Source organism: Bombyx mandarina, chromosome 19, assembly GCF_030267445.1.
Source record: "Bombyx mandarina strain Sakado chromosome 19, ASM3026744v2".
NCBI lineage: Eukaryota > Metazoa > Arthropoda > Insecta > Lepidoptera > Bombycidae > Bombyx > Bombyx mandarina.
The window spans coordinates 6,678,909-6,698,488 of NC_143225.1; the positions used below are offsets into that span (position 1 = coordinate 6,678,909).

At 33.9% G+C, this 19,580-nt stretch overlaps 3 protein-coding genes across 6 annotated transcripts in view; 2 read left to right on the top strand and 1 right to left on the bottom strand.

Moving 5' to 3' along the window:
• The window catches only part of LOC114241286 (carbohydrate sulfotransferase 11), a 76,149-nt gene extending 71,069 nt beyond the window's left edge, over window positions 1-5,080 (top strand). For all 3 annotated transcript variants that reach the window (XM_089735151.1, XM_089735152.1, XM_089735153.1), the window contains one exon: window positions 945-5,080. In XM_089735151.1, coding sequence (XP_089591277.1) covers window positions 945-1,020 — 76 coding nt within the window. In that variant the 3' untranslated portion in view covers window positions 1,021-5,080. The remainder of the gene's footprint in view (window positions 1-944) is intronic.
• PIG-K (Phosphatidylinositol glycan anchor biosynthesis class K) lies at window positions 4,325-9,910 on the bottom strand. The gene is made up of 7 exons (XM_028172061.2): window positions 9,666-9,910; window positions 9,324-9,602; window positions 8,215-8,423; window positions 7,769-7,886; window positions 7,089-7,199; window positions 6,667-6,842; window positions 4,325-6,240 (listed from the first exon to the last, which is right to left on the bottom strand). Exons 1-7 carry the CDS (start codon window positions 9,735-9,737, stop codon window positions 6,168-6,170), a joined length of 1,038 nt encoding a protein of 345 aa, XP_028027862.2. The 5' UTR covers window positions 9,738-9,910; the 3' UTR covers window positions 4,325-6,167.
• Window positions 9,911-10,878: 968 nt separating this feature from the next.
• Rab19 (RAS oncogene family member Rab19) lies at window positions 10,879-17,909 on the top strand. 2 transcript variants are annotated; one of them, XM_089735155.1, is made up of 4 exons: window positions 10,879-11,169; window positions 11,244-11,328; window positions 11,423-11,679; window positions 12,026-13,798. In XM_089735155.1, the coding sequence occupies exons 1-4, from the start codon at window positions 10,960-10,962 to the stop codon at window positions 12,065-12,067; spliced, it is 594 nt and encodes a 197-aa protein (XP_089591281.1). In that variant the 5' UTR covers window positions 10,879-10,959; the 3' UTR covers window positions 12,068-13,798. The 2 variants fall into 2 exon arrangements, with proteins under 2 accessions (XP_089591281.1, XP_028029696.2); XM_028173895.2 differs by lacking the exon at window positions 12,026-13,798 and adding an exon at window positions 13,816-17,909 and having other exon boundaries at window positions 10,880-11,169.
• Window positions 17,910-19,580: the final 1,671 nt, after the last annotated feature.

A 19,580-nucleotide genomic window follows, 5' to 3' on the forward strand; every position in this document is an offset into this window, starting at 1 on the left:
AGTTGTGATACAAAAAAAAACTATACGTTTGTCCACGACGAAGCGAAATGGTAAAAACGAACTCCCAACAACTCACGAATGGGTTCGTAATACTGAGCTGCCTATTTCTGCCATAAAGCAATTCTGTGTTCCGATTCAAAATGTTATCATAGTCAATAATTATTTTTCGAATGCACACTGTGACTTCGTCCTCGTATCATAAGGTCGATTTTTTATTAATTAGTCTATGTGATCATGAGCTTACCCGCCTGTCTAAGCTAATCGACAGTGCCATAATTGTAAGCTATTATTCAGTAAGTTACGAAATTTACAATCCCAGACAGGTCGAGCTACTGTGTAAACTTATCCTTAATTTATTAAATGACTATAAGTTCAAAAGGAGGAAGTTATCAATTCGAATGTTTTTTTATTATTTATTTCTCAGAACGGTTTTTCTAGGTGAACCAATTTTGATGATTCCTTTTTTATTCGAAAACTGATGCTTCTTATGTATTTATTGATATGAGCTTAATTTTATCAAGAACTGACCAGGAGTTTTTCAATTATCCTCAATAACTGGTGGTAAGACCTCTTGTGAGTCCGTACGGGTAGGTACCACCACCTTGCCTATTTCTGCCGTGAAGCAAGTAATGCGTTTCGGTTTGAAGGGCGGGCAGCCGATTTATTAAAAGTGAGACCTTACAACTAATGTCTCAAGGTGGGTGGCGGCATTTACTTTGTAATGTCTGGTAACCACTTAACATCAGGTGGACTGTGAGCTCGTTCACTCATCTAAGCAAAATAACTAAATAGAAACCTAAGATTTCGATCTACCATCTAAACGTGGCACACGGTATAAACCTCCCAATATCTATGAGCTTTGGCAAGCCCACAAAACCAAGAGACCGTGAGGAAAACTAAAATTAAAGTGACATGTTATTTAAGATGCGATCCATCCTTTCCAGATACGATTTCCAGCTCTTCAACTATACTATAGATAGTTATTACGAGATAGTTCAAGGTGACACGAAGCACGGATGAATGGGCTCAGGATGGTACTGCGAATTCATTCGAGGTTCAGACGAAAGTCTGACGAAGTAATTCATCGGACGCCATAGCCGATTGGTTGATTGACTTTTTTTGATCATTGTAACTAGCTAAGCGTTACGTTTAATTCATAAAATATCGTGACTGGTTTTTTTTCGGGGATTTCTGTGTTTTGTCGCCTGACCTTTTTAGAACAATTTTAGTCTAGATTACATTTTTCTAGTTTAAGATTCTAGGTCTAGTGTCGTATTTTTAATGTCTATGACTGGTTTGTTGGTGATATAGTTGTTTTTCAATACATATTTTAATGCGTAAGCATATTCGTAAGAATAAGAATTGATATTTGACAGTATCATTTAACGTTAAAAATAGCTTATAATTAATATCGTTATTTCTAGCATCTTTAAAAGTGATTAATTCATTGTACTGTTGTTGTTCTTAATGTTCATGTAACTGATTTTTTGAAACTTTAGTTTGTTTAATGTATGGTTTTTTGTTAAAGATTCCATCCATGTTTCATTGTAAGTTCTCATAGACAATTTTAATCGAATTTTAACTAAAAGTGAGAAACTAAAATACAGATACATCTATATATGTAGGTAGTTATTATGCCGTTAAATTTTAATAGAAAGCCATTCTACATTACAAAGAAAAAATGGATGGCCACATTTTCTGTCAGGCTTTCAATAATTCAATCAGTATAGGCGTGTGTATTCACTAAAACGAATATTAATTGAGGTGAATTCCCGTCTTTACCTATATGACATTTAACATGACACGAGGGGGCGGTTATTTACGAATAAAAGACCAATCTTACAGCAATCGAATGAAGCCTGGAATACAATTTTTTTAAGCTCAGTGTATCAAAGGTACTTTAAAACAGTCGTCCAAAATCATTAGGCATCAGATTAAATGTGAAAAATGTTTAAAAAGTAGCACATAGGCGTAAAGGCAACGAACTCGATAAAGTTTATCTTGCAATATGTATGTAATAGAATCAAAATTAATAAATTAGGATTGTTGAGAAAATAAACGACCTAAGTATAGATGCTGTTGAGATTTAATATAAAATATAGTAAGTATACATAGTTGTAAAGTAGGTAATAATGAAAACTTAGATCAGTACTTGTCAAACGGTGTCATTGTAATAAAAATATGCAGATGTTCAGATCAAGTTTACTCAAGTTCAATAAGCAATACTATGTTATCAACCAGCAGTTTTATCGAATACGTATTAAATAAATAAATAAACTTTGAATATCCTTTATATTGTTGCCTGGCAACAAAATTAATTTGCTGCCTTTGCCATTAATAATAAAAATAATGTAATAATTAAAATCACAATAACAACGTGATTTATCCAATGAATTTTGAATATCTTGGTAAGACCAAAGACACAATATAGGGACATCGTTTAAATCTTTCCAGGAACGAATCAAATTTGTAAATATTTTTAAATTATAGTTCGTTATAAAAGCAAAGAAACAAATTTTAGAGTGCTTCCATAATGAAGATAATTTTATAAGGAAATTATTAGAGTAATTGTAAAAAAAAACGTTGACAATCGTGCCTCAAATTCAGCCTAAATCACATAAATAATATAAAAACAAATATGAACGTAAGGTACGAAGTATTGGATAAGTTAAAAATTGTAAGTATGTATACCTTACTTTTCTGTGTACAACGAAACGACATCACGTTATTGTCATTTTCCGTCATACTTCATAGTTATACGTAGGTAATCGGAAATATCTGTAGTATTTTGTTTTTAAATAGGCGAATTAAGAGTGCTTTACTGTCTCTAGCGCTCCTCTTTGAATAGAAATAAGTTGTTATAATAAATAATTTCATAAATTGGTAGTTACCCGTATCTATTTTTTTTTAATTTCAATTATTTTGTAATCGTTATTGCAAAGAGATGTTTTATTGTATTTTATAATTCCAGAATTGAGAAAGTTCTAATTTATGATGTATTCGAGATTAAGTGCTTAGGCTAATTTCAATGTTTTAAATATGTTTGTATGGATGCAGTTTGTTTATATAGAATTAATTGAAACCATCGACCAACCTACTAGAATACCTATACTTTATCGATATGTAACTTTTTAGAAAACAATTTTAGAAGTTAATTATTAGTTTGATTGTTACCTGTCCACTGCCTATATTATTATGGTATTTAAGAGGTTATCTGTATGCTTAATGCGAGTTTGTTAAAGATCGCGATAGCGTAAAAGTTAACTCAAACTTGTATGGAGTTAGAACAGCGCCCCTAGCGGCAAACGTAGGCATTCCAACTCCATACAAATTTGAGTTAGCTTTTACGCTATCGCGAACTTTAAAAAACTCGTACTAAGCACACAGAGCCCATAAACTATATATATCGCTTTGGAAAACCGGCGATACCACCTTTCAAACCGTATAAAGAGGCAGTTCACTCGTGCCAATCAATGCAAGTACACAATGCTCCTCCACGAACAGTAGAGATAGGAATGTGGTGGGAACTTTGTGTGAACTAGAAGTAAGGGAATTTAGGAAAGGGAATAACTTGAGAAAATTTGTTACGGACGAATGATTATGAAGTAGCTAGAGGAAGCCAGGTTTCGCACACTTATCGCTAAAAACCGGAGGTAATCTAAGCAAATTGTCATGTTCTGTTTATTCACAATTGATTTTCTTTTGCAGTCAATTTGTTATTCACTTTCAATGAATAAGAGATCTGATGAAGTTGAAGCAAAAAAAAAAACACGTTAAAATATAGAAAATGTTTTGCACGTACATGGATCAATTGAGTTTGAGTAAAATAAGAATATTTTCGACTAGTCTTAGTGAGTACATACTGTAAAGTGATCTAAAAAAGCAAAATATTCTTTGCATTTATCATGTAAGTACAAAAAGAGCACATTACATATTGTTAGAAATTATAAATTTTATAGGATGTCAGTAGTTGTTAAGCTCGATGCACATGGAGCGATCATATTGGTGTTAGCATATTAATTAAGGTTTTCTGGCACCAACAGTTTTAACCAACCAGAATAAAAGCTCACGCATCCATCCCATACATACTGACAGTACCGTTGTATTGAATCTCGCATATAGTTCCCACATTAAAAGGAAAAAAAGATCTAGGAATCCACATACCTAGTTCTGAAATATATTTTTTCTAATAAGTGTCCTCCAAAACATTCAATAACATACTAGCATACAATAACTACTGGTCAATTAAAAAAAAGGAAAATTTTCGAAATTGCTTCATTGTGATAACCACCAAGTATGACCGAGGTCCTCACATCCATATTTTCCGAAAATATTAAGTAATTATTGTTCTTGGGAAATGCGATGAGTATAAATAAACGACGTGGAGTACTTTTAGATCAAATTCAAATAAATTTCCATGAAAATCATTAAAATCCTTGTGCCATACCTATCGCTCTATGTGCATAGATTAAATATAAATTACGCATACTGCACATTGAGGTTTGTAATGCACCGAAAAATATAATTTTAACAGTAGGGGTCTTTTGAAGGATTAAATAGAAATATTGCACTCAGTACCATAGATAATAAATACACCTATTATGCTCAGTACTTGCAAGCCATTCAAATAGGAACACTTTTTCTAGTGTTTAATATTTTTAATAAGTATAAAAATTTAGACCTGTAATTTCTGTAGTAAATTAAATGTGAGCTGAATTAACTTAAGCTTTGAACTTATAACATATGGTCCACGATATAAAAAAATACCCATCGTAAATTTTGTGGTCCACGGTTACCCAAGGCTTTGAATTTCAAAGAATAAAACGCTAATATGTCAAACCTCAATGACAAACCACATAATTTAGAATACGGAATGATTTTAGACCAAAAAAGACATGGCCTATGATTGTAATTGTAATGGTGCTATAGTCCTATAGTAATTGATCTCACATCAGTATGAGGTGAATGAATTGTTGCTTAATATGTATTGAGTTATACCACCAATAGGCGGTTGTCTGTTGATAATGTAAAACAAATTTTAATTAGTACTTATAGATGAATAAATTAATTATTTCATAAATGTTTTGTTTTATTAATTGCACCTCGTCTACTTTATTGTTACAATATTGACACCTACTAACGTTATTATTTTACCTTTGTTAGACCATTTTTTTAAAACTGCCTACTGTGATAATTTCATTATTTATTTATTTAACTTTATGCACAAGAGTATAGTGAACCTTATGGTATCAGCCCATAGATAATATATAGACTAATACAGTCTCTACTAGCTAGCTAGACAACAAAGAGCAGTGTAGTAGTAGGTACTGTTTTAGTAGGTTCATAGATTTATTGTTATTATAGTGCCTGTATTAAAAATTCAACATCTTACTAATCGATAAAATCAACCTTTTTTTTTCTGGCCGGGGGCCGAACCTCCTACGAGGTCGCCGCGCCTAGGAGGCGCGCGGGATATGTGGGGCTGGTCCGCGACTGTGAGACCGCATCCCCAAGGATGTTTTCAGGGCCCTACCCACTAAACGACTCCTCTGCACTCTTCGCACAAGCGTCCGATCCCCTCCGAGGTCAGAATCCGGATGAGGTAAGGGGGTTACCGCGGTGAACACTACAACCAGACGGCGCAGCTCACCCCAAGAACACCCGGCCGGCCGATTCGCCTCGAAGGCTCTGAAACGTCGGCCGTCTCGGTACGGCAGCCCGTCAGGCCGCCCAGACGGTGCCGCTGGTGTCCCGGAATACCCCGCTTGACCAGAACTAGCCTGCCGAGTCGAGACGCGATACACCGCCAACCGGTTGCTCTTTCGTATCTCCTTGGCAGCGCCCTAGAGTGCTGGTAGCGCGCCGCACGGCCTTTACCGCCTCAGGTCGTCCCTTGACCTTCACCGGGGGGGATAAAATTAACCTACTTATCTCATTTGTATTTAAAATAGTAGTGTTCAAATTTGTTAAATTCGATTTCTTATTATCCGATTGATGATTAATATTATTGCCTTCTAAATAAATTCTAAATGAGGCAGAAACTAAACAAAATTCCTAAGAATCATCAGTTCACACCAGGAAAATCTATTAGAATTATATAGAATTAAAGTTATAGAATTTTTTTAAATATTTTAATTTATCATATGTAAAAAAACAATACTTTTTCCTTATGTAACTTGGACTAGATGCATCGGAAACTGTGGCACATAGTCCCGTTTCACTTGTACCTTAGTTTTATTCCTGTGAATAAACAAAATTAATTAATGTCAGAAAGAAAGTAAAAGTGTGAAAGGGACTACGAAAACTGTACTAGTCGTAATGATCGTTCAAATATGATATATTTAATAGTCAATTACTTAATTTTATCTTAGTTCCAAAAATATATTCCCTATTTTAAACATACTATCATTTTTTCGGTTATTTTATTTAAATATTGGACTTTAAAGTGATAGTGGTCCAGGAGGAAAGGTGAACTCTTTACTAGTATTAATGGATGTGACTTAGCTAGAGTCAGGGATCATTATTCGTCAAATACGTAACTACTCAATACCAGATGCGTTCGTTAGTTCGTTGTCCATCTGGTACAATAAAAAAATTAAAAAAAGTCTGTTTTTTTTTTATTTATTTTTTTCTTTTAGCATAAGTTTAGAATGTATTAATACTTACTCAGTCTTTTTCTTTCTTTTTGGTGTCTCTACAATGTTTATAGGATCTGTTGTCAGGATCACTGGTCTAACTGAACCAAAGAAGTCGGTGATAGGCACTTTACTAGGATCTCTATTGAATAAATCTTTTCGTACTCCCACTGTCGATAAGCAAGCACTTTTCGGACATACAGCCAACTGAAATTAATTTTTTTTTTTTATAAATTTTGAAAACGCAAAAATAAAGATGTGTAAAATGTTAAGTTTTAAAAAAATTGGTTTTCTTATCTTTTTAATTACTTTATTTTACTTTCGTTTGTATTACAAAACTAAGAGATTATTTAGTATTTTCATCATCAAATACTGCCTAAAATATAATACTTGAATCAGATAATTTGGAATTAATTAAGGACGCAGACCGTTTAGAACTAATCAAATACATACAAATTCCGACATAGTCCTTTTGCTGTTAGGGTGAACATTTTCCAAAAACTCCAGCACATAGTATGTGTATCTATCAATGATGTATACACCAATAGCTGAATCAACATGATGCTGAAATAAACAAAGAAAACTTACAGCATTTTATGTCAATTAGAATATTTATGAGTTTTAAAGCACTACAGTGAGGTTTTATTTTTTTATTAATTACTAATATTTTTTTTAATTATTATTAGGATAACCAGCGCTCATTTGCTGCAAAGTGATTTTCGAAATTTTATAATGTGTATGTCATTAACCACTTCGAGACATAAGATCTATAATTTAATTGTATTGTCAGCTGGATGATTAACGCTTAGCAACAGAAATAAGGAGTATAGCGGGCTACTGGCGAAAGCTTCCAATACGTACCACCGGTAATTATGATAGTTTTTTGCAGGTTTGATTTCTATTACTTTTCTTTAAAAAAATTTATTTTTATTTGATTGTAATTGTTTCATAATCGAAGTTCTTAGTAACCAAAATAGTAATTGAAAATTTTCAGTCTGTGCATATTTAAGCACATAAAATCCTGTTAAAACTAAAAATACTGTGGCATTCTTACAAGTTGCTTGTAGATAATCATCACATCTACTCATCACATTTCCTAAATATGTTAATAATAAGAAAAAAAAATTACTCACAGAGAGTGAATCTTCACCGACTAAACTACTTGCAGTTGCTAATATATTTGGTGAATAAAACTTCTCGTACATTGATGAAGCTTGACATGTGTCTATTATGAAGAAAATTTCATTATATCTGAAAATTGTTTTAATAATGTAATTATTTCCTGATTAGTGTAGAGCTTAATCCAGACCTGTGGTATAGTATTCAGCAAATAGTCACTTGACTAACGAAGTAATCAATTCATTATAGATAAACAGCTTTAAGAAGTACTTGACAGGTGGCAAAATTTTTTGTTCATGCAATCTGTATCAATTAATACCTGTTTTAAAAAGGTTATAGAATCACTTCAACAGTTATTGTGAAAATACATGACAAGGGCAAATATTGAAAAGAAAGAAAATTTTCTACCACCGACAGGCACCAATGGCACCATAACCGAGGCATTAATTAATTTTGTTACCTTTTTTTCTGCCACATTTGTTCTAAAGCATCAGCCAGCTCTTGGCTGGTCACTTCTTCTGAGTCCTGAAACTTGAGGAAGCCGTCACCACCATGGCCTGTTAGGTAGATTAGTATGTTACTACCTTCATCAGTCAGTAATTGCTTGGAGCGAGGTGTGTCAGGTGGTACTCTGCCAGTTAGCAGACGGATAAAATTTTCAACTGACACCTGTGTAGCAGAACAATGGCTGATTTATGAAATTATACATTTTTATTTATTATTTTAACTGAAATAGATAAATTGAATTCAGTCATTTAATCTATGACTCCATTGTTCATTTACATTTAAATAAAACCAAAAATCTTCGTCCAATATTTACAAGAACAAACAAACCATCTAAACCAGCTCACAGTAAAACTCACTATACATATTATTATGGGCATAGTTGGGCTTTATAAGAGAAGGATAATATTGGTGAATTGTTGGTGCTTATAAATATAGAAATAGTACTGAACAACTTTTACTGGTGGTGGGACCTCTTGTGAGTAAGCACAGGTAGGTACCACTACCATGCCAATTTCTGCCGGGAAGCAGTACTGCATTTCGGTTTGAAGGGTGGGGCAGCCGTTATAACCATACTGAGACCTTAGAACTTATATCTCAAAGTGGGTAGCGCATTATGTTGTAGATGTCTATGGGTTCCAGTAACCACCTAACATCAGTGGGCTGTGAGCATGTCCACCCATCTAAGCAATAAAAAGAAAAACAAAATACAAAAAGTAATGCTTAATTGATAATAGCACCAACCTACTACAGGACCTATCATCTGCTTAAAATTAAAGTGGTTGGTAAGGTTTTTTTAATTTGCTTAAAGAAGCACACGTCGTAGAGCTCGGGAAATATGGATGGATGGTACATGGCAAAAAATCTCTGAAAACGCACTGTAGATGAACAAAGCGGTTCTAGGCAGCATGGATTAACTCTCTCCGGTAGCGGGTGGTGCAATGGTAAAAACGAGATGATGAGATCATCTCAAACAATTCCTCAGAGCACCCACGGTACAAAATACAGAGAGAGTATCATTCCTTTATGATTTTATGACCGAAATATTCTAATATTTTTTAATACCTCATAACCTCTATAATCTACTTCGACATCATCTCCATACACGTTGATCTGCTCATGGGCACTATTAAAAATTGTTGCTGGTCGAGGATTCCTTGGATTACATGCCATATCGTCAGAAACCATTAGAATAATCTGACTGTCAGGTATTCCTAATCGTTTCACACTCCGATAAATTGATAAAACATTCGCAACGTGACGATAGTTAAACCAAAACCGCGAAGTGTCCACTAGCACAGCCCAATTATTCGTGTGATTCGACTTCTGAAATTCTTCTGGTATCTGAAAAATTCAATTTTTCAGTATCGAATATTGCAATAAAATTTCATACTTCATTCATCATACCTCGATTCCTGATGATAATGATAAATATAATAATTTAAATATGAATACTAGCATAAGATTTGTATAAGCCATTCTCTTCTTCTTTCCTTTTTTATTTTATTAAAATTATCCAAGTTATCAGTGAAACATTTTCAGATGTTTCAAATTCTTTTGCTTTGTTTTTTTTTATGTTATGCTTTATCATTGGATAAGCATAGGACACCTAACCCATACGTACAAATTTTTGAGAACAAACCTATTATTACTATGCGAGTCTTTGAGGTATTTGGCGGTTTTGGCTATAATAAGTGTATAATCTATGATTTTGGGTCTGCCTCTGGCATTGCTGAAGGCCATGGCCGACGGTAAACATCGGGTGGGCCTTATGCTTGTCTACCTACAAGCGCATTTAAAAAAAAATTACGATCATTAGGAAGATAAATTTGTATATTTTTTTGTGAGCATGTGGTGTATGAATTTGGATGATTTGTTCCTTTTTATGAAATTCTTCCCGGGCTCCATAAAAGTTCTTTGAACTTTTTGTAAATTCACCAAATTTCACTAACGGGCTATTTCATTTTATTTCATCTAACACTTATAGAGTAAGATCCTGATTATTTAATTTTTAACTGATTTTCTTTTAATATTAATAATTAATTGATATGGGTTAACTGTAAGAGAGAGATAGAGAGACAAAGAGACAGAGAAGTCAAAATATTCTAATACATATGTCTCACTCAGTCTTATGTGCGTGGATAATGCCCTCGCGCTCTGACCCACAAAGGTATTAAATTGAATTTAGGGGATGATTGGCCCCTTGGATTGGTCTGTCTTTTTGTAAAAAATTTAAAATAGCTGTCTGGTGGACATATATAAAAATCAGCTTTCAGAATTTACGTTAAGTTAGGTCATTATTTTGGGAGCTTTAAAGCGTCTGCAAAACAATTCGGCCGACGGAAAGTGTCTGGGAGTATTGGCGACTTATTTTTAAGGATATTGCCTAAAATATAAGTTCTTAGTACATAAGACTACGCAATCGGCCACATTTCGTTCGTCAGAAAATACGTGACGTCTGGGGGCCCTGGAATCTTGGACTATTACGGTGATGCTTAATTTTAGCTCACTTAATTCCATTTAAATCGTTTAAATTTTTAAATGGTTACTTTGAAATTTATTGTCAAAGAATTGTATGTTCTTTGTTCCTAAGCCTGTCGAATTGACAAATAAAAAAAGTAGAGAATGTCAGCCTAACCTTAAATGTCAAAAAATAACGTAAACATAGATCGTAGGTTGTAAAATTGTTATAAAATTAACTATGAGCAGCCGTAACCCCAACACGCTAATGAGCGTGCCTGATGACCAGTTTGATTATTTATTCAAAATAGTTCTCATAGGAGACTGCGGTACCGGTAAAACATGTATAGTGCAGCGTCTTAAATCGGGAAATTTCATCGAAAGACACGGAAATACTATAGGCGTAGACTTTTCTATGAAAACATTATTAGTCGACGGAAAGAAAGTCAAGGTTAGTTGCATTATATAAATAGGTTAATACTGCGTTGATTCTATTACGTCTAATGGCACATGCTTTTTTATTAGCTGCAAATTTGGGATACAGCAGGCCAAGAACGTTTCAGGACTATCACTCAGAGCTACTATCGGTCTGCAAATGGAGTCATTATCGGTACGTCAGAACCTCCCACTGGACAAAGTATTTTATAATGAATCATGAATATTAACAATTATAATAAATATTGTAATTGAATCCTGCTTTTCAGTTTATGATATCACAAAACGTTCAACATTTTTGTCCCTGCAAAAATGGATTGAGGAAGTGCGTAGGTATACGTCCTCCAATGTTATAGTATCTCTAATTGGAAACAAATGTGATCTAACAGAGCAAAGGGAAGTTGAATCAGAGGAACCAAAATCTTTTTGTCGATATGTCCCGGAGATAATGTTTGTAATGGAAACATCAGCCAAAGACAATACCAATGTTGAAGATACATTCCGAAGTCTGGCTACAGAGCTGAAGGTAGAGTTTAAAATTATATTTAAATGTTTTTATGGTTTCATTGAATTGAATAACTTTATTAAAATAATAAAATGAAAAATGTGGAGAATAAACATCATTGAACAAATAAGGAAACATAGCTTTATGCTGTATTGATAAATTACAAATCTACACTCTCTCTTACTGCATGCTCACAAACTGTAAATTACCAAATAAATGAGAGTTTATGCTTAGTTATGCAACAAATTGCTGTTCTGTCTTTAGAAACGGCTCCCTTAAGCTCTACAAAATTATCTTTATAATATGTTTCGCAGCTATTAGTCACACAGCGGTTGCCAAATTAAATTGAAATTTGATGTTGTTACAGCAAGCATCCTTAATACTCCAATGCACAATGACAATGCTGTGAAACACCTTGTAGAATTATATAGTGAAAATGGTTTAGTACAGAAATCATAGACGAGCAGTTTGAATTCCGCGCCAGACACTCGTGCGTCCATTAAGTGCACCGCCTCATGGAGCACATCTTACTAGGGCTGAATAGGCGGAAACCCATTCCGACAGGAGCCCTCTTCTTCGATATAGCGAAGGAGTTCGACAAAGTCTGGCACAACGGTTTGATATACAAACTGTATAACATGGGAGTACCAGACAGACTCGTGCTCATCATACGAGACTACTTGTCGAACCGTTCGTTCCGATATCGAGTCGAGGGAACGCGTTCCCGGCCCCGTCACGTCACAGCCGGAGTCCCGCAAGGCTCCGCCCTCTCCCCGTTACTATTTAGTTTGTATATCAATGATATACCCCGGTCTCCGGAGACCCATCTGGCGCTCTTCGCCGATGACACCGCCATCTACTACTCGTGTAGGAAGAAGGCGTTGCTTCATCGACGACTTCAGACCGCAGCCACCACCATGGGACAGTGGTTCCGGAAGTGGCGCATCGACATCAATCCCACGAAGAGCACAGCGGTGCTCTTCAAAAGGGGTCGCCCTCCGAACACCACGCTGAGCATCCCCCTCCCGACTAGGCGCGTCAACACCCCGCCATTCGCCCAATCACGATGTTCGACCAGCCCATACCGTGGGCCCCGAAGGTCAAATATTTAGGCGTCACCCTCGACAGTAGGATGACATTCCGCCCTCACATCAAGACGGTACGCGACCGTGCCGCCTTCATTCTAGGACGTCTCTACTCGATGATATGTAGGAGAAGTAAAATGTCCCTTAGAAATAAGGTGACACTCTACAAAACTTGCATACGCCCCGTCAGCAAGTGTAGTGTTCGCTCACGCGGCCCGCATACACTTAAAATCATTTCAAATCATTCAATCCCGTTTTTGCAGGATAGCCGTCGGAGCCCCGTGGTTCGTCAGGAACGTCGACCTCCATGACGACCTGGACTTAGAGTCCATCAGTAAGTATCTTCAGTCGGCGTCCATGCGCCACTTCGATAAAGCGGCACGACACGAGAACCCTCTCATCGTGGCCGCCGGTAACTACATTCCCGATCCTGCGGACAGAATGGAAAGCAGTCGACGTCGCCCAAAACACGTCATCTCGGATCCTCCCGATCCACTAACGGTGCTTTTAGGTACTTCAAGCACCGGTCACCGTTCTCGTCGAACCCGTCGCTTGCGACGAAGGGCTCGACGAATAAATTAACTCTCAGACACAGCCCACTGAGTTTCTCGCTGGATCTTCTCAGTGGGTCGCGTTTCCGATCCGGTGGTAGATTCTGCGAAGCGCGGCTCTTGCTAGGGTTCGTGTTAGCAACGTCATCAGGTTTGAGCCCCGTGAGCTCACCTACTAAAGTTAGGGTTACGCTGACATAGCCGCTAGGGCTATCAGCTTAGGTAGAAAAAAAAAAAAAAAAACATAAATCATAAATTTCAAAATTTTTATTAACTGTTGTGCTTTATTGCTTTATTTTGTACTTACACAGTGGTCTAGCAAATTTCGAGATACATCTTTTTTTATTACTCTAACTAGTAAATATCTAAATCAAATAAAAACACATAGATTACAATTTTTTTATTTTCTCAAAACAAACTTAATTACACTTTTTGTTAAAACCATTAATATTATGATGGTAATAAATTGTATTAATTACATGTTTATTTTTAGTCTCTTGTGAATTTATGAAAAATTTCAGAGACAACATGACAACAGTGAAGGCCCACCAGCCGAATCGGATTCAGTAGTACTTGGAGAAAGCCATTCAATTTCCAGATGTCAACCTTGCCGCTCCTCCTAAATTTCTGCTCATAGTTAATTATTTGACTAACAAGACCTATCTTGTATAGGTTCATGTGCATTTTGTGTTTATCTACCTTTGACAATTATTATCATAATATGGTTATTACAAAAAAAATATTAAAACAATAAGTTCACAAATATTTAATAGTCCCACAGTTATCTATAAATTTGAAATGTATACTTTCAATAGTTGAAAGTTCAGAAATTTAACTCATTATTCAGATTCATGAAGTATTTTTATTTTTTACCTTGGTAAGTAGATGAACAAGATGAGCATAGTATAGCCCTCGAGATGGTGAGCAGTCACTGTCGCTCGTATAGCTCAGTAATACCAGGAGCATAGCATGTCTGCTACCTACAGAGTGCACTGAATTCACTATTCCATCCATTGATTTTTTATCATTAGCATTCCCATCAAGCTAAAGTCATTCAATTTTAATAACTGACAATGATCTCACAATACTTAATTTATTTATCTAGTTATCAAATGGTGTGATAAATGATAATTATCCATATGCAACCAATACATTAGACAAAATATTAGTATGTATAAATGCTTATGAAATTCACACATTGCTATTATAACCTTAATAACTTAATGTTTAATCATGCATGTTGTGTAATGGTCACAAAGAATATAATACAATATGTAATGTGTATTAAGTATTTCATACAAAGTCACAACTAAATATTATATTTGCATATTTAGGATACACGCAAACGGTGTTATGCATATTTGTAAAACTATGTTTTTGTTGTCTTTTCATCTAATCGTGTAATTAACACAAATAACAGCTGATATATGCATCTATAATATGATCCAGCTTTACTTAATGAATCTCTATTAATTGTTGTTAATTGTACTACAATGATATTTATATAATAGGGAAACGGACAACTCATACGTTTCACAATTGTCACGCAAACTTTTAAAAGCTTTGCAGAACACTCCGTTCATCATTAAGTGTGAGATCATATCATTGGGTCTAAAAGTCGTTTAACCATATGTGCCTTGTGTGATTGGTATTTAGTTTGAAGTGGAAAAATGTAGAATGAATAGATTTCTTTAATATTTCATAACATGTTTCATTAATATTACACTAAAATAGTAATTTAATATTGATCTTAATTTAATTAAGATTCATTATGATTTTCTTAATGTGTTTCATTGTTGTCCGGTTGCCCATTTTATTGAATTTGTACCTACTGAAATCTTTAATTGTAGAGAGCAAGATGAAGGCTAGTGAGTACCTAATATCAGAATGTTTTGTTTTAATACAATAGCTTAAATTTATTCTTTGAATTAAAATTTTCTTTCAATTCTTTGATAAAAAATGCTTAAATTTCTGTAAACAATTGTTATTAAGAACTCAAAGCAATCCCTCATACCGAATGTCATTTGCCTTCATTTTCATCCAGCTTAATTTGTACAAATCGGATTAAGTAATTTTCATTGCTTTATTCATCATTACCGTTATCATCATTATCAAAATGAATAAATAGTTGGCTATGTTATGCTTATGTCGAATATATATTAATATGATTATCTGATATTATAACTTAAAGAGCAAATTAAATTTATATCCTGCATAATTTAAATAAACGAATAATGTTCTCTTAAATATTTTAGTGATTTATATACTGTGGCTTTAAGTCTTAATTTTAAGGAAATGATGAATAATATTTTATTTTATTTTTCAATTGATTTTTTAATAAGTTTCGAGAATGTATGTAAATAAATTGTAGATGTTAATCTATATGACCACCTAATCGGGACTGATTTAAGCCATACTTTAGTATGTACTTTTGATGTAGGATTTATATTTATTTAAAAGTTATACTGTCCTATAGAAATTTTGGTGCATAGTTTTTAAGCAAATAAAACTATGTAGGTGCATACTTTAATAGATTATTCAATTTTAGTTATGGTGGAAAGATTGATCTTTTAGATTTGTTCAATATGGTTTTTATTTTCAACAAGAACTGATTGCGGTTAGGAAAGTTATGACTTTTCATGCACTAATTTAGGAGAAAAAAGTAAGGATCATAAATATTTCAAGAAAAAAAATTTAAATGGGTTAACTCTCTTTATTCATTTATTTCTAAGTATAATAAAGATAGTAGTAAGTTATAAAGTTTGAAATACATCATTATAAAAATGTTATTAAATGAATAATAAATTGTTCTTAGTGTGTGTAATCCCTACATTACAGGAAAGCTCAGCATTCTTATCAATATTGCAATGCCTACATTAGGTAAATTTAAGATAAAAATATACATAAAATGATAACTTGTAACTACGTTAAAATATTTAAATGTATATTAGAACTCAATGATTATGTTATAGAAATTAATACCTACTTAAAAACAAGATGTATAAAATGTGTATGTATAGCTTAGTTTTTGCACCCTTAAAGCATTATATGAAATATCTGAATCTGCAATCTTATGGACAGAATTAACAGACACAAGAAGTTAATTTAATTATTTCAATATATTCGCGGGTATTTTGTGATTTGCGGCCCTACGCGTTCCTCTCGTTCAAAACAATTGCTACTAGGGGAATTATCAATTATCTATTCATTGATTTTGAATTGACATTATCTACAACACGAGGAAAATGTTAATGTAATCTAAAATAAATTAAAATTAAAATTTATTGAAGCGAATTTAATTACGTTTTAACTAGATTCTGTTATTAATTTAACAATGGCTGAATTTTGAATTAAAAATCTAAATAATATCAGTTGTCAAACAGTAAGTTAAAATTACCAGTGCTAGTCTCCAAACTTTTATTGGAAAGCCTTATATGTAATTTGAAAGCGGGAATCGTATTTTGCTAACATTAAGTTTTCAGAGATAATTTCTTCCGCGTACAAAGCCTTGAAACGAAATCCTGCCCGTAATAGTATAAAGATCATAGAATCAGTTCAATTTTTCAAACGAGTTTTTAGATGAGTAGCTTAGCGTAAATTGCTTGTCGTGCCCCTAGGTGTTGCCAAGCTGCAGTGACCACTCACGATCAAATAGCACGTCCGCTAATCGTCATTCGAGAGCAGTAACAAATAATTTTAACTTAATTTGCAACAATTTGGGAAGTACTTTAAATGTTCCGTTCTGTAGGCAATCTGCGACTTATCATTATCATAGTGTAGTGATTAAAAGATAACTTCAGTAATGTAGATTTAAGTGTTGCCCGATCAAATAATATGCAGTTGGTTCATATGAGCTTTAATAACTTTCATAATAATTGTATTGTTTACTAGACATGTTTATATAAAGAGTACCTAATTTAATACTTAGTTAAATGGAAACGTATATGTTGAATAAAAAAATAGATTATCTATATTCACCGATTTTAGAGGCTAACGTGATCCGTCATTGTAAAATAGAGCGACAAGGATCCAAACACTGGCTAAAATCGAGACTAATATGCCGGCATCTTGTGAGACAACTTTGTAACAATTTTAGCGGCTCTAAATATTAAAGTACATTGAAGAATGCGTTTACTGTGATGACCTCCGATGAAAAAAAGCGTTTTAAAAAGAATTGATAGCATTTTGACCGACGCCAAAACTCCAACGTTACAATTTTCTTGCAAAAATGTCTTTCATTTGTAACCTTTATCTTACCATCTCGATCTTGTTTAAAACTTTAAAGATTTTTTACTTTAAAACAGTCACACAGAACTCTTTATTAGGTAAGAACTCATTACAATTTGAAAAATCTCAATTTCAAAATCTGAACAAATATAACGTTATATCTCTCTTATTGAGATGTTGAACCTTGTTGCCATTTTAAAAAAAAACCTAGAATCTCATTTTGAGAGTTGTTAAAATAGTATGAGATCTATAACTATGACTACTTAATATAAGCTTACTAGAGTGGAATGCAATATATTGTTAATTTTTATAATCGTAAGACATGTAAAATTTTTATTTGTATAATAATTCATTAATTTCAAAAAATAAATATTGTTTTGAAATAAAATGCTCCATTTTTATATTTAGACACTAAAGTCACTTCGTTGCGATCATTGCTATTTATTTATCGGTAGTCTCATAATTTAAGGTAATTATCGTAGCGATTAAGACTAGCATTGACGTTATTAGCTAATAAAACTTGTGGTTAGAAGAAATAATTTAAATCGGCTAATAAAGCCTATTTTTAGTTGTGTCTATTACAGGGGTTACTTTTCCCTTTATGGCAAAATAGGTGTTAGTGCAGAATGTAATAAAAATCGTGTTTTAAACTCGCACGGGTAAGTATCATAATGCTATTTATTTCTGCCTCGGAACTAAGCTAGCGTTTCGGTTTAGAGGGTAGTTTCGTTATAATTTTTTTGTTGTCTTAGCAGGCGAACGGTCACATGGCCCTGATGCTGAGTGGATTCCGTCCTACATGGACGAAAGTAATGCCAGTGCCACAGCCAAGCCGCAGAGTGCTCCGCAAACTTCGTTTGTAGAATGACATGTCATAGAGCTTAACCTATAAAACACCGTGTAGGGGAGTTTATTCCAAAGCCGCATGGTATGTGGCAGAAAAAATCTAGAAACGCACAGGTTCTAGGAAGTAAGGATGAACTCTGCTCTAGTGGCGAACGTTGCGATGGTAAAAAGGAGATGGAGAAATCATTTCGAGCAATTCCTCGGAGCACTCTCAATGGAACATACGGTACATAACACAGAGAGGATCGAAATCTCAACGTATAACCAGAGGTTCCGAACAATCCATGAGAATTGTACTATCGACAATCCTGAGCCCTGGCCTAGAGATGAGAGCAGTATTCCACGCAGGGCCAGACTTGCGATTTGTAAAGGAAAAATCTTGTCCAGATTTGAAGTATCACTTCTCTGGGTTGAGGAGTATATACAATTTAAATTCTAGTATAAAATTGAGACTTCGATCTGATGTCTCAAGGCTGGTTGCCGCATTCACGTTGTGATGTCTATACGTTTCGGTAATTAATCAGAACCAGATGAGCCTCGAGAGCGTTCAACCTTTTAAAAAATAAAATAAAAACTCTTTACTTTCTTTTTTAGCCGTTCTGTCTAGCTTGAAACTAAAGATTGTATGACTTTCGTATTTGAGATAAGATATTATTTTTATTGATGGACTATTATTATTTTAAATATCGTCTCTGTCAAACCAATAACTTCTACATGCAAAAAATGTGACTACTTTTGTTTTTCTTTTTAAATGAAAATGTGGATAACTCAAATAATAATCATCATAATAATCATAAAAGTCAAAATGTGGAAATCTAAAAAGTTTACATGGAAAATTTAATATGTATATACCTATTATACCTACTTACCTAGTATACGATATACTATACTAGTATGTGAAATACTTATTTTATGGTGTAATAAAATAAATAGCCAGTGGTTAATGCGTATTAAAATTAATATTGTGCGAGTTTAATGGATATTACGATAAATACCATAATGTGATACCGGCCTACCTCAAGGCTGAATGTCGCAGTCGCGGTTAATAGAATAACGGCTCTGCGCCCTTCAAACAGGATCGTCATTTTTTAATGACTACTCGTTAGAGATAGACACGGTGTCCCCATTCCGTTTGGACTCATTATAAAAATAAGCAATTATTATTAAAGAATTAATACTATAGGATTTAGGTGATGAAAATAAAGCAACAATA